Source organism: Pagrus major, chromosome 2, assembly GCF_040436345.1.
Source record: "Pagrus major chromosome 2, Pma_NU_1.0".
In the NCBI taxonomy this organism is placed as follows: Eukaryota; Metazoa; Chordata; class Actinopteri; order Spariformes; family Sparidae; genus Pagrus; species Pagrus major.
The window spans coordinates 5,839,153-5,864,433 of NC_133216.1; the positions used below are offsets into that span (position 1 = coordinate 5,839,153).

The 25,281-nt window shown below is 44.1% G+C and overlaps 1 protein-coding gene across 2 annotated transcripts in view; it reads right to left on the reverse strand.

Moving 5' to 3' along the window:
- nectin1b (nectin cell adhesion molecule 1b) overlaps positions 1 to 23,792 on the reverse strand; it is a 165,018-nt gene extending 141,226 nt beyond the window's left edge. Inside the window, exon 1 of one of the 2 annotated variants that reach the window (XM_073483120.1) lies at positions 22,882 to 23,792. In XM_073483120.1, the coding sequence (XP_073339221.1) occupies positions 22,882 to 22,933 (52 nt within the window). In that variant the 5' untranslated portion in view covers positions 22,934 to 23,792. The remainder of the gene's footprint in view (positions 1 to 22,881) is intronic. The other variant, XM_073483128.1, reaches the window with a different exon arrangement.
- Between the last annotated feature and the right edge of the window lie 1,489 nt (positions 23,793 to 25,281).

The window sequence follows — 25,281 nt, forward strand, 5'->3', positions numbered from 1 at the left end:
TATAAAATGAATGTGTCTAAAAAACTGTGATATTTCATGTTTACAAAAGTAGTGTCTTGTCTTGTTATAGCCTTGTATTGTTACCTTTGGATGGAAATCTAAAAGTTTAAAAAAAAATTCCCACGTGGTTTCCAAAATGCTATCATGTACCAATATTATTCAAGGTATTGTACCAAAGTTAGAAATTCCAGTATCATCACAACTCAGTCAAGGCCACATGATAAAGTGATACCACAAGCTGTTTCTGTAACAGTTCCTAAATTTGAAATGTGACTTTAGTCTTGGTTTCGGTTGCAGTCAGCTGTATAGGAAGTGTGGGAGTGGAAGTGGTGAAGTCCCAAAGTCACAAGATCTTGTATAGAGGTTGTTACTTCTTTGCAACGTGAGTAAATAAAAGCTCACAGAAGCTAATAGACCTTCAACCAAAGGAGCACTCAGAGTGCATACTTCCACCAAGGCCACACAGTCCACAGATGTTTTCATTCAAACAAGGGCTGAAGTTCTCGAGAAAACAGCACAAATGTTAAAGGATTATTAACTAAAAATGCTTTAAAATCACTGGATTCTGATCAGCATCAGTGACTAATGATTGTTCTTTCCACCCGAAGACTAACCTTTAACTAAAATGAAATCTGTAAACCCTGAAGATTCAACAAGCACACACACGAGTAACAACTACCTCTGAGTCTTACACTTGTGTCAACATGTTAGTTCCAGGTGGACAATCAGTCACCTGCGAGTGTGTAACACAGCGTGTCCTCTGCTTTTATCTCTTCTCTCATCACTGTCGGGTTCAAAGAGGCACATCCTCGCAGAGCCTCCTCAGATCTATAAATACCCTACATTTATTTTTCATTTATTCCACCAGAGGCAAATCAAGGCAAGCGTTCCTTCTCGCTAATGGATCCTACACAATGAGACTGACTGGACATCAAAGTTGCATAGAAAGAGCTCCGAAATGAGGCCATTAATATAATTCTCCTCTTTCTGGTGCTGGACACAAACTTGGGACACATTGTGATGGTAAATTTTCACATTTCTTCGTCGGGCATTGATGTAAAAAATGAAACTTGTCCAAATAGGTATTGTGCAAGACGTTTTGTAGACATGGGAGCCAGAATCACATGAAAACTACAGTGAAAATGGCATTAAGGAGAGAATAAAGCTTTAACAAGAGACTAATCCTTGAAGATTACAGCCTTCAGCTGATACAGTAACTGCACAACACAACTGATGCAAATCCAAAACCTTGACACACCTAAGCAAGAAAGACAACTTTGCAAACGGCAAGCCTGTGTAATCTGACTACAGTTTAATGTATCCACATCCTGACAGCAGATATGACTGCAGATAGGGATGTTTTTTTTGCATTCAGCACTTTAACAAAGGGCTTCAGAGCAGCCGTTCTCCTCCAAGGCATCAGAGAAAATGGATACAAGGTAAACTGAAACACCATAATGAATATTATCATTACATTTACTCTGAGGCATTTGGAGAACGCGCTAATGCAGGGTGACTACAATAAGAGAACAGACAATGGTTCAGTTTGTAGCTCTAGGACACCTCGACAGGACTCAGAGTTGATGTTACACGTTAGATAAGTTGTAGTAGAATTGTGTCAAAGTTAAAGGGAACAGTTCACCCAAAAATAAAAACATATACTATGTCATCACCCCCGTGCCGATGGAAAGTCAGGTGAAGTCCAGAAAACATTTCTGGAGCTTCACAGCAAAAAAGCATTCTCCTAAACTACTACTACTACTACTACTACTAAACTAGACTTGTTTCAAAACATACAAAAATAACTGTAAAAAAGTCAAAATTATTAGATTTTGATTTGAAAAGATCTTATTTACACCCTTTCTTAAGCCGAAATCTTTGCCGCTGCTGCTAAGCTAAAAGGGTTAGCACCCACCCGTCTGAAGTGGACGCACAAGTTGGACCGTGCTTTGAGCATCTTTTCAAAACAATTTTGGATCTTGGACTTTCAGGAGAGTTGGATTACGCCGTACAAAAGCTGTATGGGGAAATTTTACGGTTTTGTTTCGGTAGTCTCCGGCTACTTCGGTTGTGTAGGGGAATGCTGCAATGCTGTTTTACTGTGAAGCTCCAGAAATGTTTTGTGGACTACGAAACTTCACCTGACTTTCCATCAGCATGGGGCTGAATAGATAATAACTGGATTTTCATTTTTGGGTGAACTGTTCCTTTAATGGTTCGAGTCAAAACCCTTGTCACCCATCTGAATTTTAAGTCTACATAAGGAACATTTCAGCCAACATAAAGGCAAGAAAAACACTGAGAGCTTCAAAGTACATTTCAGTCTGCATTCGGCAGTCACACAAATTCAGGAACAAAAAGTGTTTCCTATCGAGGGAAATTACAAACATCAAAACCGGGCCAGAGATGTGTCAGGAGCGGTGCTGTAATCTGATTTTGGGTTGGGCCTTTAAGTCAAGTCAAGCCTCTCCTCTATGGAAAACAGCCCTGTCAGGACCTGCGTGGTGGGCCCCCTCTTTGTGTCACTGTCATTTAGCATCTGCACTGGCATGTCAACTAGAATGCCACCCTCGCACTGGCTGCTAGCCCCCGTATGAGACAGGATGCTGAACAAAGGCCCCAGGATGATAGATGATGTTATACAACGGCCACTGTTTTTGTCAGTGAACGGGGGGGCCTCTCCCTGACATCTATTGATGGATATGATTCTGAAAATTTGTCAGCGTGTGAGATGAAGCCATCAGAGGAAGCAGGGAGGCGGGCGAGGAGAACAAGAACCTGACAGTATCAGAAAAACAGATCAGGGATCAGGTTAAAGTAATTATCCGTGACATTTTCATTTATGTGAATCTTTGTTTTGCTGTTCTTTATCATTTAGTTCATAAATATAAAAAGAAATCCATAGCGAATCCAACATCTGCTGCTCTAAACGCCACGTCACTCCTGGGAAACAGAAGCTTAAAGGGTAACACCACCAATTTCACAAATTAAAGTGTGTTTACAGGTGTTAAGGAGTGCTGCTGCATATGTGAAAAAACAGTATAAAGCCTTTTGTCGCGCCAAAGGAAGCTGTGTGCAATCTGATAAATTATCTAAATCAGTGGTGAAGTTGCATTGTGGGTAATGTAGGCACCATGTTTGGCCAGGTTGCACTCCTATAGCACTGTTGGATCCATTATGGACTGTTTTAAAAACAAATGATCAAAATCATTAAACCAGAACAAAAGATATCACCATCCTTCTTCCTTTTCAGAACCTGGCACCTACATTACCCACAATGCAAATCACCGGATGCAATTTATCAGATTACATGCAGTTTCCTCTGCAGCCACAAAAGGCTTTATACTACTCTTTTGGTGGAGTTGCCCTTTAAGTTTGCAAAAACAACACTTTGTTGAAAATAAGTGAGGCGTTAGCGATGAGCAGCACTGTGACCGAGCAGACGAAGAAAAGGCCAGTGGTCCAACAGATCAACAAAATCAACAGGAAATCCGAGGAAGCAGATGCCACAGAGCTGGACAGGCTGTTTGCTTGCAGAGGGAACTGTGGCTAATGCGGCACAAACTGACCGTGATGGTGCAGAGATCAAGATGCAGAGAAAATAGGTGCACTTTTAACACCTTCTCATCAGCTCCTCCCCTACCACCACCCCACATATGTGTTTCCGGGTGCTGAACATTAAACTCCTGTGTCTTCTCTGTGAGCTTCAGTACCCAGAGGGTTCATGTGTGAGTCATGGCCACTGGCTGGCCTGATACACAATGACAGACCAGGCCTTGGGCAGACAGAACAAATGCCATCACGCCACAGTCGGCCCACAGCGCTGCAGCACAAAACACAGCCATTAGCTATCTAAGTAGGCAGCTGTGTCTTAGGAAAAGCATTGAAAAAAAAAGGGAATTGGCATTTTACCACACAAATACATCGCTGGGAACCGAGAGAAACGATAAGCATGTAGCAGACTTAACAGGAATTTAACTGCGGCAGGCAACATTGGCCAGGAAAATTCCACATTGTGTTTTGCGACATTACAAGGCCAACAGACAACCTTGATGTTCTTTACTAGGTATCAACCCCATTCTCTAATGAGCTGAATATGCCAGAACTAGTCGTTTATGATTCACTTTTTAAGAAAAAGCCTCTTTTTTTCTCTGCCGGTTACAAATGCAAACAAAGTAAATCTGCTGCCAAGAGCCAACATAATAGAAAATCTCACCGGCATACTGATGTACAAGTCTGCCCTTACTCAAACACAATCTGTCACAAGCAATACCACCAGAGTTACAATGTGAGTGCCACTGAAGGAGAAAGTATAACTATTTTTTCTTATGGGTATGTAGGCAGCCCTGGTGTATTGTATTAGATCCTATGTGAAATCAAATGTCATGGAGATGTGACAGAAAACATAATCACAAAAACAACTGCAAGCTGCTGACACAAAGTAATAACACAGATATCATGAGCAGATTCAAGGTGCTTTGGAATCCCTCTCTGGTTGTTGTGGCACTTTGTTGTTGCCAGCATGCTCATCTTGGCCCTGACAGACTCTCAGCAGCTTCAGTCAAAACCAAAATAACTAAATATTTGAAGTGTTTACTTCCAGCGATAAAATTCTTCACCTTTTTAGAAAAAAAAAACACACAAAACCACAAAGCAAAAGTAACAAACTTCCTGGAGAAAGATAGCTGATTGGTAAATTGGCAGCTTGGCTCGTAAATCGACCTAAAGTATCAGTATTTGACGACCTGGAGACGAGACTCAACAATCCACCATCTTTCTCCAGAGAGTTACATTTAGTTGCTTTAGCTATAAGGACTGCCCAGGGCAAGTAAAATGCCGTGTCGGGCTAGCTGATTTAGCAGTAAAAAAAGAATTGAACACATCGTTTTTTTTAAGACCCCGTGATGGAAGTACTGCAGACTGAGCCACCCGCTACCTTGCACATACGCAGTACCGACTGTCACAGGAAAATGGCGATGGATAGAGACGTTTATGAGCTGAACCGCAAGTGAACATCTTAGTTATCCTTAGTTGGGTGGAGTTAGAAGATGTGGGTGAAACACCGATGATGTATTGTGCAGTTGGCCGCAAGTTTGAGGGGCAGGGAGGATAAGATCATACAGGACATTTACCTTTAGTCTTTCTTGTTATTTGATAACCGCTAATAAATAAAACACTTTGTAGAGGGGCAAGTGAAGATTGACTTTGGCAAATAGGTGTCTGCCCCACTTGCCTGACTGAGCAAGTGAAAACAACATGAACATTGAAACCATTGAAGACTTTCAGACTCCTCACTTAACTCACTTCCTGCCCAGGCGGCACGACTCGCATGCAAACTTGACATATGGCTGTAAGAAAATCCATCAGGCTCAGGATGTACAATAGCTCCTGTTTTTCTTTACGTGCTCACAAACACATACTGCACTTGGTGTGAAAGGCAGAGGTCAAAGAGCAGCAACAAAAGGAAGCCAAGTGTACTTTGAGTGTGACACACCTGGCAACAGCGCGGCAGACCTCGAGATGAGTGTGATTAACCCCCTGGCCTGCTAGCTTTGTTTTCTCTTCCCTGCATCTGCTCCAGTGAAGCAGCGCAGGCTGCAGGAGTTAATGTACCGGTGAAGAAAGCCGGCCAGCTGCGATCTTTGAAGGTCCAGAAGAGAGGATATGGGAATACCATGAGGCTAAGACACTGAGAAGAGGACAGCAGAAGATGGATCCGTCTGTCTTGGATCATCTCTGCCAGCACTGTTTCAGACAGACAGGGAGACATTTGTGCCAACATGTCAACTGCGGGGGCTGCAGCTTGTAAATAAGACATTAACCTCTGTGTTTACGAAGAGGCAATGTGTTTTTTTCATTGCAAAGTGCTTTTCCATTCTTCTGCAGCACAAGGCTCCCTGTGAAGGATGGGCTGGGGCGGCGAGGCAAAGAGTAATAAAGCGTGTCAGTTCCTTTCTAAGGATAAAAATATTAAATCTTTCTGTTTTCAGAGAAGGGGTCCATTTTCATTTCTCACTGCTTCCGTCGCCTCTCAAACTCGACTTGAGAGGATAAAAAAATGTTTCTGTCGAGGATATTTGTGCCAGGGAAATCAATCTATTAGCTATAAGGGGCTGCGATAAGTCGCTTTCTCATTATGTGCAGGGGAGCTGCACACTGATGCTGCAGAGTGCACTTACTCGTGCACACAATGAGGTCAGCACGTGACCCCCCTCCGGTGCTGGGTACAAACACATCCCTTCTGCAGAGCTCTGGGCCAAACGTTAAGGACCATCTGACTGAATCCTTAACATGATGCTGTCCTGACACATCGCGTTGGAAACACACATCCGTGTGTGTGTATGCGCGTGTGTGTGTGTTGCTAAAAATACTCCCACACATGCAAGCACACTCTGGAGGACTGGATAGCATAGTGGTGCCTCACCGCTGTGTGTTTGTGTGTGAGGCGACTTTGCATGAAAGAGAAGCTTGCACACACTCCATTGTAATGCATGAGTTGCGTCCATGCTGCCTGAGCTCATTCAGTCTCTTGGACATATTCATTTCCTCCAATACTTAAAACATATAATAGAAGGGGGAGGAGCAAACAGCTTTGCACTAATAAATCACAGAGCGAGCTTCGCTGCAGAAAGGTTACACATCTCTAAATGGATCCTTTCTATTCATCTTGGTGAGATTTTTCTCTGCTCAGCCTTTGATTTACAGCACATCAACTGGCTCTTGAGTTTCGAGGCCTTGTTGATTCATAGAAGGCTGACAGCTCCTGACAGTCTTCTATAAATATTAATCATAAATCTTAGGTTCAGGTCGTGGTGCTGAATAATCCCAAAGATATAACCAGTGGAGAATATTAATTAACTAATTCTAATTAATCCTCTGAATAAACTAGTTCAGGAAGTCGTCTCAGCCACCCATGGCGAGCACACCTGACTGAGCCAACTGGCATTGGGGATGATGATGATGATGATGAGGCGTCCGTCGTGACTTTAAGATTTGTGTGAAAGGAGCTGCATCAAAATGTGTACATTAATTCTGCATGCAGCTTTCGATTTTTAATTAAACCTTTGTTTAACTGGGGAAATCAGCTGAGAACAAAATCTAATTTACAATAATGACTTGGCATTTTTTTTTCTTTCCATGGCAAACTCAGCCTGCATATTCAGGCAACAAACCTGTGGGAGCAAGCTTAGACGCCTGCAAAGATTGTGAAATAATCGACAATTATGTGGATTCAAATAAACTGGCACTATCATGAAACAGTAATGCCTGTAATCCTTTCGTTATTCATAAACTCTACTTTCTCATCCACCGCATGAAAATCAGTATCGTCTGCGTCAAGACAAGCTAAACAAATGAGTCCACAACGCAGCACAAAGAGCTTACTCATGTCTGGGAGATCTCGCTACCCATCCTTGAAATGTTTTTAATTCAAAATATAACACATCCTTTAATGGTAGTTTTCACTGGTTTACCTCTTAAATTTCTGCAGGCCTTTCAAATTAAAGGGGAAAAAAAAGAAAAGATTTGTCAGATGAGAACTCTGTTCAAGGTGTGTGGGAAGGTAAACCTCAAAGGCGCATAGATAAGCCTTTCATTCCTGGCTTTTGTTTATCTCGCAGGGAATTTTAAAAGGAGATCATTCATTATTCAGACTGTATTTGCAGAATACAGACTCTTAGCTGTGCTTAGTTTTGAAGAAGCTCTTTGTGTAAATGTTAAATAAACAGACCTTTGCTCCGGGGATTACCTTGGAAAATGCACGACTGTCATTCCCATACTCGGTAGAGATCCTCCACAATAGGCCTGTGCTATTACACTATCATACAAATAACAGAGCACCATCTTTGATAGAGCAAAAAAAACTGCTAATCCATCCATCGCTTCTCCTTTTTTATTGGAAAATAATTCCACTCTCTGAAACATAATACCACTGTGGGCATCTTCACAGCCAGCTGTACTTAACATGTTCCTCCTGCTGTGATTGTGAGGATTATTTATTTTGATCTGGTGGTGATTATGACTGAAGATGCCGTATTGTGCTCCAGGTTTTTTTTTTTTTTTTCTGAAAACATATCAAGAAATCTTACATTTCCTGTGTTTACCCTTGGCAAAAGTGCAGCGAATGACAGTGATTGCGAGTCGAAGGGCGACGTTTTGTTGATTTGTTGATGTGCTGCAGAGGAATTATGAACATGAATGCCTCTGTGCAGGCGACGCTGCTGCTGAAAACAATTAGGACTGGTGGAAACATTGCTGAGTTTACTTGGTGGGATTTTTCTGTTTTGTTTTCCTTTGTATTCGGAAATCAATGCCATAAACTCCTAGAGGGAACGTAAGCCTGCAATCTGTCAATTATTTGACAAGTACATACTTTTAGAGCAGGTGTAACTTGGGGAATCGGCTGGTTTTCACACTGCATGGGCGTATCGTCAGTGTTCGTATGTGAGAGGAAACACGTCAACAAGCTCAGTACTCTGATGTATCTGTGTTTGCTGCACATTATAATAATCTAGTGAGTACAAACAAGCCGGGTGAGTCAATTATCCCGTACAGTCCAATAAAGCGCACAACTGGAGTGTGTATGCCTGACTTAACACCAATGTCTTAATCTATGTGGTAAGTAGTTGTATTCTCGGATGGCGCTGAGTTTCTGCTTGACGGATTCTTCAAGCTCAAAGCGTGAAAAGCAGTTGTGGATCTCAAGGATCCCCTGACACTCATTCACCGATGATCAATTTCCCATCCTCCATCCTCCAGCCTGCCCTCACGCATCAGCATCAATCCAACACAAGTAAATACAGTGAGTGGCTTAATGCATTTCCTTCTCCAGGGATTCTGCAGAACCAAAATGGCATCAGGGAGGGTAAATAAATAAATATTCCGTTGAGCGGGTGGAGTGGATTGTGTTTTGTTGAGTGGTGAACAAGCTTTCTTCCCCCTGCTGTCCGTAAGAAGGGGAAGAAATTATTTTTAGCAGGAGGCTTCTGAGCATAAACAGCCGTGGACACTGCTGCAGAGGAGAGTCCAGAGCTGGATGATGCTAAAAGTAGCGGTAAAGCTCAGTTCAAACGAGGAGAGAGGAGGCAGGCGTCCCCTTGTTAAGCAAATCAAAAGGCACCACTGCACAGTCAGCATGTGCACTTGAGGAGGGGTAATTAGAGTCCTCCTTTAGCGTGGCCTCCATTCAAACTGCAATCAGGAGTTTGGCACAACAAGGACTATGGAAATCACTTCAGCTAACTAGGTCCATCCACAGCGCTCCGCCGTGACATAATCCTTTGAAAAGACAGTTTATTTCTCATCACTGCAGCGGTTCATGTCAGGCTATAAATGTATTGGCCCTTTGGCAATGACAGGAAGGACACACAAACAACATTCGGTACAGCTTAAAGGGGCACATGTAGGCACGACCGGCTGGACCAAACTTAACTTTCGCAGCAGAACTTCATACGATTTTGATTAATCTCTGCGAGCACATAATCTAGTGTGTGGCCCACAGAGCGCAGCAGTTCTCACCCCACCTCTGCACAGCAGCAGCTGGGTAAGCTGTGATAGGACGAAGGGCAAGGCAGCAAATACAACACATCCAGCGCTCGACATCGTGACCTTGACTGGAGAGCAAGCTGACAGACGGTCTCTCTGTCTCTTCACACTGCTGAAAAGGGCCCGGTCCAATTACAGGCCCTGGGTACATTGTCTTGTTAACTTCAGCTCTGACTGTACATTTGGGCAGCTCAGAGATCAAGCGCTCGCTGGAGTTTAAATTGACAGAGCTACCTTTTCTGCTGTCACTGCCTCCTGTGTTACTCTGTCACTGGCGGGGTGATGGAGGAGAAAAATAAGCTGTCTGAGGCATCTATGCAGATAGTGACGGCATCAAAGTCGGCGGATTCTGACAGCCTTCGTAGGAGGTCTGACTCTTGTTAAGCAATCTCGTACAGAGGAAGAGGTGTTCACCTGCCTCCATGTTTTAGTCTGTCTGCCATGGCACGCTGACTACAGACTGACACGCATTACTCGTCACAATAACAACTACTTAGGCTACAGTATTCGCACAGAGCTGCAACGATTAGTCGATTGATCGCCAACTATTTGCTGAGAGAGAGAGTTTGCTGCTTTTCTTTCTTATTTATGACCGTTAATGAAGAGTCTTTGGGTTTTGGACTGTTGGTTAGACAAAAGGAGCGACCTGGGGATGTCACTTTGAGCTCTGTGGTGAGCATTTTTCATAATTCTATAGACTAAACCAATAATCCACTAATTATGAAAACAATCGACAGATTTATCAACGATGAAAAATCTTTGGTTTGCTGTTCTTTATCATATAGTCCATAAATATAAAAAAAATCCATAACGAATCCAACATCTGCTGATCTAAACGCCACGTCACTCCTAGGATAACAGCTTAAAGGCTAACACCGCCAATTTTACACATTAAAGTGTGTTTACAGGTGTTGGGGAGTACTGCTGCATGTGAAAACATAGTATCAAGCCTTTTGTGGCTCCAGAGGAAGCTGTATGCAACCTGATAAATTACCTCCTGTGATGTCACTCAACATTCTCCGTTTCCAGCTCCTCAACTGCGACCATCTATGCTTGTTGGTTGAACACATCACGTTGGGCTCTTGTTAATTGTGATGGACAGTTCTCATTATTTTCTTCCATTTTAGGGAGCAAACCATTTAAAAAAATTTGAACCAATAATGAAAACAATCAATAGTTACTGCCCTAGAGTCAAATAAGCCAGATGTCTTGACTACATGACATTAAACGCGTCACGTTCTGCATCAGTGTAACAGAATTCAGAGGCTTTTCTCTTATCTTGAAAGCCGAAATGATTGCAGCCCAGTGACACGGACAAGACAGCAGCTGCATTTGATCCAAACTCTGGCGGATTACTAATGAGGTATTGACCTATAAATGGCACTTCAGAAATGACAGCTACCAATATTGACCTTTAAAAGAGGAGTAAATATAAAGAGTGCCTCCCAAAGCTCAATGCTGTGCACGTGCCAGAGGTCAATACCGAGACTCCATTAGAGCCGTTTAAGTAAAACATTCTCCTGGAATAAAATGCCACATTTAGCTATTTGGCCAAATGATCCGGTGGAACCGGCGTGGAATATTTGAATGTTTAAACAACAGGGTTGACACAAGTGCAGCTGACAGAGTGAGGAGCAGAGGCGACCTAGCCGTGCAGACCACAGCTCAGAAATACGCCTGAGTGTTAATTGGAAACACGGCACAACTGCTTCCTCAGTGAGGCGTGTCATTGGAAAGGAAATAAGCAGGAGCAGCAAAATATACAAAGACTCAGCTCAGTATGATCAGAGCCGGCAGATGAGACGACGTTAAATACACATCTGACTGAGGCAACACTGTAATCTTAACGCGGACAAATAGTCCTGTGTCTAAAAGTGCGCTCCAAGCAGAAATGAAATAATTCGTTCTCTTCAGAAAACTTTTATTTCCTCCAAACTCACAAGAAATATGTGAGAAAGTTCCATAGAAACTTTTTCATTTTTCCTCTTTTGTCTGGGACGTTCCAGCTTACTGTCATTATTTTCATGTTTGCGGCTAAATTGAGGGATTAACATGTCCTCTGCCCCTCAGAACCTCTCAGGGCCCAGTGAATCCATCCTAAAAGCTGATTTTGTGGTTATGTGTGTTGATGTGTTTTTTTCGCCCGACAACATAAATCTTTAAAAAAGTATTGCGAGGCTCTGTGTCTGCTCCCGATGTATCACACAGGTGTACTACTGCCAGATGAGTATCTCATAACACAGCTCCGGTGCCCCGATGACTGTCCAACACCCTGCCCCCATTCCCTGACCTCTATTTCCCTGTTGGTCAGTCCACAGCAAATCCGAAAAGCCTCCCAGCATCTCCATGGCGACGGGCCTCAGTCGAGCAGATGGCCTCAGTGTGCCGCGCGGCAATTAAAGAGGGAGCGACGAGCGGGGAAAAGAAAGTGGGTCAGGATCAGGGGGAGCAGGGCCCGGCAACGTGAAGCTGCCTCTGCCTCGGGCCTGCGCACGGACGTACGCACTTGCACACTCGGGGAGACGCACGCATACACACACACACATGCGCGGGTTTGTTCATGCCTCAGTGCACTCCTTCCCGGGTCTTCCCTGCAAAAACAAATACCCGCCTCACGCCAGTCACAAAGCGTCAGCACTGTGAGAATGAAAAGGGGAGTTAGGGCGACGGGGGAAGTGCGGCACACAACAATCTGACCCTCTTCCAACGGTGAGAAGTCAGAGAACCTTCCACCAGAATTACATGGGCAAATCCCACCACCCAATCAATAGGATTAACCCTTTAAATCCCACATAACCACGTACAGAATCAGCGCCCTGTTATTTGGATTACTTCCACCGGAGCGCCACTCACTCTGGCAGCTTCTTATTTCATCTTAACCAAAATTTCACAACAGCGGGGATGAAACACACCCTTGGCGATGTGGGGCAAATCCAATCAGTCTCATCCCCTCACTACTTTCATCGCATATTGAGCGGGCCTATTGAAACACGGGCCTTCCTTTTAATCTTGACTTGGACCCACTTGTTACAAAAGATCTGATTGAGCCTCTGAATCGCTCATTACTCAAATTAAAGAAAAGGCTTTAATTAAACTAATTTAGCAGACAATACGATCTTTAGCACATAACGGAGCCTTTAATTTAATTTACTGTTTTATGTGTCATAATATTCTTACATGTTACGCAACAGGCAACGCGCTTGTTTGAAGATAGCTTTAATGGAGGGTATTAGTTGGTGTTGGGGGGTCCACTGGCTTCCCGCACTGAAACAGAAAAAGGCCTAATGAGCTGGAAAAAATTGAATGAACTTTTATTTGCACAAGTCCTTTCTTCCAGCGAGCAGCCCCCAATGTGGCTAAAAAAGGACTCCAGCCAAGAACACTATTTCAAGGCAAACTAGAGTCACCCTTGGAACATAGCCTCATTCAGGAACAGCACGACCCACTGCAAACTCCCATCCCCCGCAGGGTCTACAAGTAAATCTCCAGTTCCCTTGTTCCTCTTTACATCTAGCCTGTTATTTTCCTTTGCAAATTTCTTTTTTCCGAGACTCGGAGAGGAAGGTAAAATCCTTAAACCCATTCTGCAGAACAATTTTAAAACTTGGCATCCTGAAGGGCACGAGGCTGCAGGCCGTAACAGGGAAGGTATTTTAAGGGGTTTTGCTGCGGTATTAAACAGCCGCTATATCAAGTTTCTCATTTCCAACATTTGTTCCTCTTTAGCTTCTATTTTCAGTTTCATAATGCTGACAAAGGAGGTACACAGTGCCGGGAACAATTGCAAGCCCCTGCATCCATCTCAAATAAATATTTACGATGTTTGTGCTCGTTGTGAACAGAACATATGGTGAAAGTGGGGGAAGAAATACAACTCGGATACATCAATAAAAGGCAGGAAAATGCACTGTTCACTCTCTCACACATCTGTGAGACTGTGAGCTACAGTACGTGGGTGCGGGGTCAGTGAGTGGGTGTTCTTGTGGCCACTTATATCTGCATAACTTATCATCATATAAATGTTGTAACTCTTATGTTGGGCATGTGGGCGGGAGAGGGGGGAACCCTTGACCCCCAAACCTTCTGTTTCTCTGGCCCGGTGTGACATTTGGCATCTTCATGGCTCGACTGACAAATGCTGTGAACTACAAAATGGCCCTGCGTGATTCCTTCACTGGTATCAGAGCCCTTTCCAGATTCCTGACTGGTTAATTCCACTTGCAAACCCGTAGCCAAGCGAGACGTGTGCTGCCAGTAGAGGAAGCTCCCATGTGGAAACCCCTGGTAAAGTTATTCAGCTGGAAGAGGCAGGAAGAAGTGAGGAGGAAGAGGAGAAGAGAGGTGGGTGAGGAGGCACAGTCGGAATTTTATATGCAACTATTTCTGCATTGGAAATGATTACCTCCAGGGGAAATAGTAAAAAGTAACCCAGACAAAACGTCAACCCCAACTAGAAGTCAGATCGAGGTCGGCGAGACCTGGATCCGCTTTAAAAAAGGTTTTCCACCATTACCCATAGCTCACGCTTACGTTAGTCACCACGACAGCCTTCTCCTCACTTAAACTCTGCGTGTTGCTGCTCAAACAGGAATATCAGGTCAAATAAAACGTCATCAGTGAACATTTTATCCAATCTGATAATGTGATCATTCTGTTGCATACTTTAAAGAATGCTCAGGAGTTTTCTCTCCAAAAATAAGAAATGCAAAACAGCTGCAAATGATCAGATTCTGCAAAACATAGCAGAGCCTGACTGATACCACATGGAGTCACCACACATGTTGGCAGAGGTGCTGCGGTGCTATGATTATTTTCATTATTGAATAATCTGACGATTATATTCACGATAAATCATTTATAAATTGCCAAGAAATTGTGAAAGAGAGCACAAAGAGACGTCTTCAGAGTGCTTCTTCTGTCCAACAAACAGTCCAAAACCCAAAGACTCTTCAACTACCGTCATGAACGACAAAGAAAAGCAGCATCCTGACATTTCAGAAGCTAAAACAGGCAAGTGTTTGACATTACATTTGAGAAATGATGGAAACCATTTATTTCGATACGTATGTTTATGCCTTATTGCCTCTGTGAAGCACTTTGTGACGTCTCTGGTGCAATATTTAAAAAGTTATTTCCTTACTTCTTTCCATTACTCTAACTGATTAATGAACTAACCGTTGCAGCTCTAAATTGAAGTTCTCTTATTGTTTGCAGTTAAAAACTACTATGCTCTTTTATTCACTGCCATCTTTCATAGTGATGTTCATCCTTCAACTGTTCAATATCCTGCCTTGGACATAAATGCTTCCTTAAATAATTTGTTCAAAGCACGGTGGAGCACAGAGAGGTACAGTGGAAAGTCTTCACGAGGGAAAGCTGCTTTCCAGCCAGTCGGTCCCCACATAATGAATTAGGGACACTGCAGCAGCTCTGTGTGCACTTTTTGTGATGGGGACCTCAAGTGTGGAGGCTGTGTGCACATCTCCTATTTATGAGTATGAGTCCCATGTTCATATTACTTTTCCTATAAATGTCAGAAATGACATTTTCTCCCGTTTACTGGCATAGGATGTGCTGTATTTAGAGGAGTGAGTATAGTTATACAGCCTACAGCTTTTATAAGTCTAGTCGCAGTAAGTGCCGACACAGATTGAGATAAACAGAGCCCCTTCACACGCTCTGAGGTGGAGGCTCGTGCTCAGATCACTCACCAACAAATCCACTTGTTTTTCACACATTTATTATTTTCTGATAAGCACACGCACTGTTAATGTTAAAAACAAGAGAGAGGGCATACAGGAAGAAGGCCGGGGCTGTTTGGCTCACCTGACGCTCTGAGAACAATGCAACATCGGAGTGAAATTCAGCCAGGCCTGAAACCGGGGAATCAATAGCAGACTACATTAGTTGCTTTGGCATAGACCCTACTAACAAAATGGAAGGATCAATGCCAAACTGCAGGGCCATCTCTCTGTTTATCTTCATCTCTTTCACAGCGACGTTGAACCATGTGCGCCGAACAAAAAAACAGGCGAGATGGGAGAATTTCTACTGCTCGTATAGGTTGACCTCAATCTCGGAATAATGACAAGCTCTGGAAAAATATACCATGTCAGCTGCGTCGCAGGTGGAGAGTGGAAAATACTCTCAGAAATGTTTCACATACGAGTGACTGGAATCCTTTTGACTGAGCAATTAGCTTTATAGTCGATCGCAGCGGGGAGTGACGCGAACGTGAATGAAAGGCACACACGGAGAGGAATATGACAGACACACAGCTGACCTGTTATCAGGCGTATTCTGCTCGTCTGTCTGCACAGGACGAGGGCACTAAGGAGCTTTGCACCAAGCCGCAGCACACTGGAAGCTTAGCTATATGTCAGGGTGAATAAATAAACCTGTGTTTGTGATTTCTAAGCAGCAGCCCCCCCTCCCATACACCACCGCTGCTGCTGCTGCTGCTGCTGCTGCCCCCCTCCTTCACCCACTCCCATTTACAACTACGCTGTTGCTTTGAAGCACAGTCAGCTCCCGGAGAGATATCAGTGCGGAATATTAAATGAGTGAACACCATCACTCATTAAAAAGGGAAACATTTCATGAAACAAACCCCCTTTTGTATCAAATGCTAACCAAGCCGACTCTCGACGAGCCAAGCGTCGTCCTCAAAGGCAGAGCGAGGAGACAGGGGAGAGAGGAGAGGGGAGAAGAGAGATGGGGGAGGAGGTGTAGAGAGGGTTCACCCAAGTTTTGGAGAAAGTAAAAGAGAAAAATGTAAAGTTCTGGCAGGAGATCAGCTCTGAGCCTCGTGAAGCCCCCACGTGCTCTGTCACAATGACGGGAATTTCAATAGGACTTTGATTCTGAACATTTCCGTAACGAAAGACTGAAACCGTCACTAAATTTGTAGAAATGTTCAATATTTTCATTCGAATGTGTTCTGCAAGCTAATATTCCATTTCAGCTTCACCCCTGGAGGGTATTTATCAGTGGATGGCATGTGCAGTGGGTGAGCTGGAAGGCTTGTAATGGGATTGACAGATATGGTTTTTTGAAGGCGGTGCGGATGTTTTCACTCAGAAGTTGGAGACAGTTTGTGCAAATATTCAATGTTTTACAAGTTGACCTGGTTGAGGTCACAAATTTAGAAAAAAAATCAGAATTTGCAGAATGGAAAACACACTTATTCAGCCTAGAGAACTTAGGCCAATGTGTCGAGCTGAAGAGATATATATTTTATTCTTCTACTACTGACTTTATGGGTATGGGTGTTATGTTATGCATGTGCTTGAAGCTACACGAGTCAGCTGCCCATCTGGATAGTGGCTACTTGTGTAGTAACAAATCTGTTAGTTGCATTAAGGGGAAAGTAGCAGGGTCCCATGTCTAATCAATAAATTACATGGCGGTGGATCGGTGCAGACACCAATTCCAGCATGTTTGGCAGCATCACAGGCATTTCCAATACTGATATTAGTATGAGAACATCCTTATTTCAGCTGTTGAGTGTCAAAAAACACATAAAAACTACAATGAAACTACAGCCCAACCAATAAAGCTTATATAAGGGAGTCAAAAGATCCCTCTACTGATGCTGCCAATACTGATATAAATATAATAAGACAATAAAATCAGCTATCAACATGTCGGCCAGGCTCTAAATTAGAGCAAATATAAAGTATAGAGAGACAGAAACTCTGCAAGACATTATTGGCTTTGAAAAATATATAACACTTAAAAATTATTGAAGAGTTACATGATATTACTTCTTAACAGTGGGATAATAAAATAGAGGGAAAGAACGCCATCAGAACGATTTTGCTGTCAGGGAGAAACCTCCATCAAATATTTATTTTAAGGCCTACACTGGCCCGATGCATCATCCAACTGATATATTGGTCTGACCCAAGACAGTAAGAGGCAGAGCTGCAGGCCAGCTCTTGTCAGGAGTCTGCACAAGTCAGCACAAAATTCGACTGAGTCAAACAGCAGAAGACATGGCAGCAGCTTCAACTAGTCCATCAAGTTTAAGGATGAATCCCAGGCCACCTCGACCGGTTCGTAAAGTCGAGCCGGCGAGTGAAACGCAGATGGAAAGTGTTTGGCTTACAGACCAGGCCACAGCCAATTTAACAACACCTCAACACTAATCAAGCCAATCAGGCAACAGAAAATGCTCTGTATTTTCCCTCTGACACCACTTAATGGTTTTCCCGCAGCACCGGTATCGGGTCAAGATCGGCTATCATGATAGATTTTGTATTTCCGCCCCTACAGGATCCATTTTGCTCTCTTTCTCCTCAGACTCTGCAGGTCGTTCACTGACTGGTTATCAGGACTTCTTTGCTCCTTAATGGAGGCACATCAGCCCAGCTGCCTGTTGTAAACTGACTTGCTCAGGCAGTCACACAGGGGGTGGGAGCAGCACTGATCAGATCTGCTTTATTTTAAAGGCATACAGACTTAGAGTAGAAAGACCAGGAATTATCTTCTCTCTCAATCCCAGATCAGCCTGTGACTAAATGCCCCAGTTGTAAAGCCAGACACAATGAGCAAAGAACAGTATTCCCATATGGTTACTTTTTTTAAACCGGCGAAGCAGAAAATACAAGACGACTGCACAAAAAAAATTAAATGATGCATTAGAAGGCAGCTTCCCTTCACACAGAGGCTCGGAAAAAAACACACAGACACGGATGCAGTGAATGTGAAGAGATAAACATGATTTGTCTTTAACCGAAATGACTGATTACAGGTAGTAACTATAGAAACTGAGCACCGCGGGAGAAATAGTGCAAAGAAACTCTACAAGCTATTGGCAAGCAGCGACGGTGTCACATAAAAGCAGAGCAGACTGTCAGAATCCCTCCAACATGTGAGATTATTTACTTTTTCTTCAGAGCAGATTTACATCAACTCAGGAACCATAATAAGCCTCTCTGCAGATCCTGGAACAGCTATCTGACAAACGGCAAAGGAAAATATGGAACAAGTGTAGTCAGGAGCAGAACAGGAATTTAACCATTTAATCCCTCGACATGGAAGGGCTAAATACAGAGAGAGAGACTCGCCAGATTAATGCCAAATCAGAAAAGCTCGGGGCGAGATTTGATCCCCGTTATTGATTTCCTTTTTCCTTACTTGTGCTGATTGTGCGATTTCGAGTTGAAACAGAGAAGAATTTCAAGGATTTAAAAGCATAAAATTGCAGCTGCGGCTCGCTGATAAACGTGTTTCCCATCCTGATCCAACATGGTGACTGCAGGAGAGGACACCTCGGAGACACTATACACCAAAATAACAACACAGCATGTGACACTGAACTGCATGTTCTGACAAAAACAAGCTATCTGGTAACTTTAGACAGCCAGCGTCTGGGACAAACATTACTTGTGATATTTGACTAAACTTCCCCCTAAAATAGCTGCGTTCAGTGACGGCGGGGGGGATCACATCCAAACTATTCCATCACCACGGCTCCTGTCTCAAGGCCATGAGAAATTCATTCCTTATCATGAATAAAATCTCCAAATAACCGGAGAGGTGAACTTAATTTAACATTCATTCAGTCTTTAATACTATTTGTGCAGTCTTCCGCGTGCAGAGAACACTCCATTTTGTCATAACCTTTCCATTATAAAGGTTCAGTGCTTATTGTCATGTTTTATTCATCTATTTTGTGATACGCAGCCTCTATGCAGAGACCACAGGGGCTGGAAATGTGCATCAGGAACCTACAAAGAAAACAAGAGAATGAGCCTTCGGTGCATGGACCAAAACTTAGCTAATTCACAGAAGAAAAAGAAAAATCAGTTGTTTGAGAGCAGCTCCGGAAATTAACAAGGGGGCCACTCTCCATTTCCAGAATCATAGCAGACAAAAAAAGACATCTCGCGCAGTGTTTGGAGGAGGATTTGCTAAAAAGCTGACAGCAGAACCACAATGAGCTAAATGCTCAAAGAGATGAAGTTTGAGTGGCCAAGTGCCTCCATTAGTTCCTATTGCAAAAAAGCGAAGCTTAATCTCCTGTCAGCTCCCCTCAAGCTAGTCTCCCAGGACTCGGAGCTCTCTGTCTCCCATCCATCACCTCAGCAGGGACCAAAGGGAGACTCCCCAAAGGAGCGAGGATCAGAGCAATTTGCATTCACACTCAGACCATCAAGGCCCAACAATCCCGTAGTGACTCTCCCCTTTTTCCACTATATCACAACTGTCATCCGAATGAAATGCAGAGCGCCACGGAGCAGCAATTACACTTCCCTTCAAAAGAGAGAAGAAATTAGCAAAGTCAAAATGCTAATTACGGTGTTCCAGTGGGGCTGCAGTATTTGTTCCATGAGCCATCTGAGGAAACACTCCCCCTGCCTGTTTCAGTGCTCAACATCAAACACCTGCTATAACACTATTTATGAACAGGCCTGTAATTGTCCTCAGACCCCCCGCCCACTCCGTCAATCAATCAATCAATCCGGCTGAAGTACGTGACATTTGGTGCACAAAGGTAGATTTCAGCGTGTTTCCAATGAGTCTGACAAACACATACACACTGCAGCAGCAGCACAGCATGTGACCGCTTGTCTCGAGTCAAAATGAACTGTTGAGTGTGTCAGGCTTCGATGACAAGTCTGTGCATAGAAATCAGGCGGTCGGCTGCGCAATTAACCCTAAAGAGCAGAAACAATGCAGCTGTCCATCAAAACAAAACAGGAAATATCACCCGAGGTTCACGTCTCCGAAGGGACGGCACGTGAGCATCGAACAGGGAATAAGCACAGTTAAAGGACAGTGGCACACAAACTGATGCAGCTGTGTTGTGATGTCAGTGCAGAAGCTCTACTACCAAACATTCAAGACAAAGCTCACATGAGAGGCTGCAGGAAATGACTGACGGAACCGAACAACGGGGTCTCCAGCAGAGTGATTTTAGCCCACATGCTGCCAAGTTATTACAAAGATTATGATTCACAGCTACGCAATTTCCCTTCCCTGAATAATAGTACATTCAAAGTTGAAGCTTGTCCACCATTCAGCATTCATTTCCCAAATGTTTAATCCAACTAAGATGAGGAATTAGAGCTGGAAAATCTCCTTAGCCCACCGCTGAGAGTGATATCTATACGGGCTCGTACAGCACCAGGACCCGGGGATGGAGCCAAGCCATAAACAACCACCTGGTTGCTAAACTCAATTCACACTCAATTAAATATCAGTCTGGAATACAGGAGAGACTGAGTGCTAATATAAGAAAGCCGGAACAGAGCTGCTGTTATTATTCACACATCCATTATTCTCAATGTTCCTTTTTTGATAATCTATTTGGCGAGCGGCTCCGAATCATTTCTGTTTATGAATTTGGCACTCTTGTGTTTTCTACAAATGGTTATTACAATGACAAGCACAAATGGCTTTTCCCTAATGGGCAACAGCAACAGGGCCTCGCATTGCTTGTTGCTACTTGCATTTGTTAAAGACCATTCCCCCACACACACATACACACACACACACACACACACACACACACTTGTTTGTGCTGGGTAATGAGGGAAGAGTCTGGAACAGGCTGTATATCAATTAGACCATCAAAAGACCGTGGGCATTTATGGCAACGCCCTTTAACCTCTGGGTGAAAGACCAAATTCTTTGTTTTTGCATGTCAAAAGAAATGAGTCCGGACAACTGCTGAAATAAAACATTTTCCGAGCTCTTCCCTTCGTTGAGGACGTCTGAGAGCATGAATTATGCAGTCACTTTGGTTTTAAATACAGCAGTTTAAAAAAGAAGAGAAAAAAAGAAACAAGAGCAAAGTGCATTCGTACGACGCCTAATTGGACTCAGAAAAACATCCCCAGCTTTACTCAACTGAGACATTTCCAGGACGCTTTAAGAGCAATTTTTGAGACATTTTCCACTCCCCTTGATTGAACAGCTTCAAAAGATTTCCACCGTGAATCCCAAGGGAACCAGTTAATCCTGATCTTCTCCACAAGCAAAGGGATCACCTCAATGTAAATCAGACAGGGGCTTTTTGATCAAAGTATTCAATCAGTCTTAAACACATGACGCCACGAGGAAGCCTCGCAGCGAACAAGGTCAACGTCTCGGTTTATTTCTCCAGCTCGAGGGAGGTGGAGGAACATAACAGCCCAGATGTGACAGAACGAAGACTTCTTACTCTTCTCAGACTAAAAAAAAAAAAAAAAATGCATCGACAGGGTGCAGTCCGTCAGAGAAAACGAGGATGAGATCAGCGTCTGTCCAAACATGATCTGACACATCCTGACCACACTTGACCCTCGTCCATTCCTGCTCTTAAAATAGGGCCGGCGGACAGGATCTCCTCATCTAAAGATGTAAACAAACCAGCTAACTTTGAGCTAAGCCTCAAAAAACACTGCCAATAATGGATCACACACACACACACACACACACACACACACACACACACATGGCTCTTGGCTGTTGGCTTTTGTTTTTGTTCCCAATTAGAAGGTTGTCAATAAAACCAGAATAATGATGCTCCTTCCGATATCTGTCAGATACACTTATTAAGCCTGTGTTTAAATAATTAGGCTCACTTTGGGACGCTTTAATGTCAAGACGATCAATGTCAAATTATCACTCCATTTATCAGCCACCCCTCCTTCCCCTGAACACACCTCACCCTCCGCCCAACACACACACACACACACACACACACACACACACACACACACACACTTCTATCTCTCTTTATAATCTATTATGCATTCAGGACAGTGTCTCAGAGTGTGACTGCAGCCAAGAGACAAATGTCACAACACCCTGAGTCACTCTGCTCTCTCCCACACAATATCATTTATTATAATAAATAAATAAAAACAGCAAAGGGCCTGTGGGTTTAAATCCACAGATTAAAAAATGAAGGATTTAGATATTACGTCTCGTTAAATTCAGATTATATTCACATTGAGCTGACAGACAGGAGCTGAGGATAACAGGCCACAGGTTTCAATTATCATTCAGGAGCTCTCTGTGGCTCAGAGTTGTCATTACAATGAGATATTGGAAAACTTGGAGGACTGTGGGCCTTTACACGGTTCGCATATATCGCCATCTGCCTGCTGCCCGAGTAAATTCATTATTTCTGCAGCCAACATAAGTATTCTGCAGCCGTTTGGAGAGAAAGCTTGGATCCATGCACTGAAAACACTTTCCACTTCTCTCTCTCTTTGCAAAAAAAAAAAACACACACACAAATCCCATCGATCCACCCTGTCCACGCATTAATCAAGTGTTCATCACGCAGCACACGCACACTGAGTCTCTCCCCCCCCAGTCTGATTTTTCTGCGGGTCTTACCTTGGACGTGCAGCGCCAACAGGAGTATCCACATCCCCACACACATCGCCATGGCTCAGCCTCAAACTATCCGGATCTTCTCTGATGATAACCTGAGAGTGGGTGAACGGGGAGAGGCTCACTCGAGACGACAAAGACCGAGCATGTAACTTCTGCAAATCCCACTTCGGCCCAGAACGAGTCCTCCTCCCTCACTGAGCGGTACCAGCAGCAGCAGGAGACTTTGGGTGCGCTTCTCCTCCGTGCCAAAGCATCAATTTCACGAGTTTTGCACTAAGTAGAGTCCCCCTGCAAAAAGAAATGAGATCCAGGCGGGCTGCAGGGAGACCGGGGGAGTCTTTCAGGCGAGGAGAGGAAGAAGGAGAGTTGTTATCAAAGCAGCTCTTCTAGTTTCACCATCCAGCCTTTTGTTGCTCCATCCACCGCAGCGGCTGCAGGACTCTCTCTCTCTCTCTCTCTCTCTCTCGCTCTCTCTCTCGCTCTCTCTCTCCCCCCTTCCAGGCGTGTGATCGGAGGTGAGGTGGGCGGGAGGTCCTCGATCGATGCTGCGCTGGGAAGTTTCCAACACTCGCAGAGTTGATCCGGAGGGAAACGTCGCCTTTTGTGTGTGTGTGTGTGTGTGACACAGATAATCTGCCGGGCACCGTCCCGCTTTTTAGTTCCCTTAAGTTCCCCGGGTTGTCCCAGCCGGAGAGATCAGCACACCAGGCCGGTGAAGTTGTGGAAAGTGTGGGAATGGTCTGATGCGCCCCCCCCTGTTTTTCTTTTCCTTTCCTTTCCTCGCTCCTCTTTTCTCTGGATGAGACACAGTGTCGCTTTATCCCGCTCTGCTCTGCTGTGCGCACCGCCCCGCTGATCTGCCACCACAGTGTGTTGCTGACTATCGCTGACGCTTTGGGAGAGATCGGGATCGGGTGACGTTGTGCAAAAAGGGAGGAGCCTGGATTGTCCTGCAAAAAAAAAAAAAGGAAAAGCATCAGCCTGGATCAACTACAGCAGCAGCAGCAGCCTGGTAGACCCTCCAGGAAGTGACTCGAACTTTTTTCTCGCGCGTCAAAAGGTCTCCAAAGGGACCCGTGTGGCGCAGAAGGTGATAGAGACAAAGAGTATTTTTAGGAGGATGGAGATGGATCCGTCGAGGAGAGAGAGAGGGTGGGGGATGTGGGAAGAGCAGCACACACAGCCTGTACAGTCATGCTGAAATGAAACACCACTCATATGTTTGAAATCCCCACAGAAACCTTGAAGACTGATATAGATTCATGGTTTTTATTAAAAATCAAAACTTCCTTCATAGGTTGAGGAAGTCGTCTCAGCCCCAGTTTGACAGTCGGCCGAATGAAGTCTAGATTTTTTAGTTTGTTTAGTCAGTTTCCCCCCCAAATGTGTCCCGACTGGAGACGCTGATAATCAAATTAAATGAAAATGAAATCATCTCATCCTGTACACATTCTGAGTGCCACGAAAGAAGGTGGGGCACAGCCACATTTATCTGTTATTGCATCATTAAAGGTGCAATATGTAGGAATTTTAGTTTAAAACGTTCAAAAATGAACTACAATTATAAACAGATTGTGATTAGATTAGAGTTTTGACCACATATCATCACTGTATTGTGCTGCAGAGATATCTACTGAAGTTAGCATGCTAACCTGCTAGCCGCGGCCTGTCCTGACGCCGCACGTCTAACTGAGTAAACCAGCTAACTGTTTAGCGGTCACACTGGTGATACGCTGCCCCCTACTTGTTTGGAGTATTAATTAAAGAGTCAAGTCTTACATACTGCACCTTTAATTTCAAATTAATTTGAATATGTGAGAAAAGAGCAGTGTTTTTCACATTCAGAGCACGATCATGGATCCCCCCCCCCCCCCCCCCCCCCCCCCAGCAACACCCCAAACCGCATGTGAACCACAAGTTTAACAAATAAGTCAGGGTGGGGCAGCGAGAGATAAAATATGATCCAAACAGTCATCCTCAGAGTCATCGTTCCTGCAGTGACACTGGAGAAAGTCAATCTCAGAGGGAAAAAATGATTTACAGGAGTAATTTTCTTGGTGTTTAAGTGTATGCTTGTGCATGAGAGGACGGAGGGAGGGAGGGAGGGAGGGGGTCTATTTTACCTCATGAGCCAGCTGTGAGCTGATGCACCGCACCCAGCCCCCTCTTTTCCTTCCTTCCTTCCTTCCTTCCTTCCTCTCTCCTCACCTCTTCAGCCGGTTCATTCCTCCTGAAGCGACCCGACAGGATCAGGCATGTGAAGGTGCTGCCTGTAAATGAATGGGAGGATGAATGTGATAACACTTCCCTCTTGTGGACAGTACTTCTTCAGATAATTAAAACAGACCAGGACCAACATGCTTAACGTTTCACGGTCCATTTTGCCGCTCTGCCCGTGCA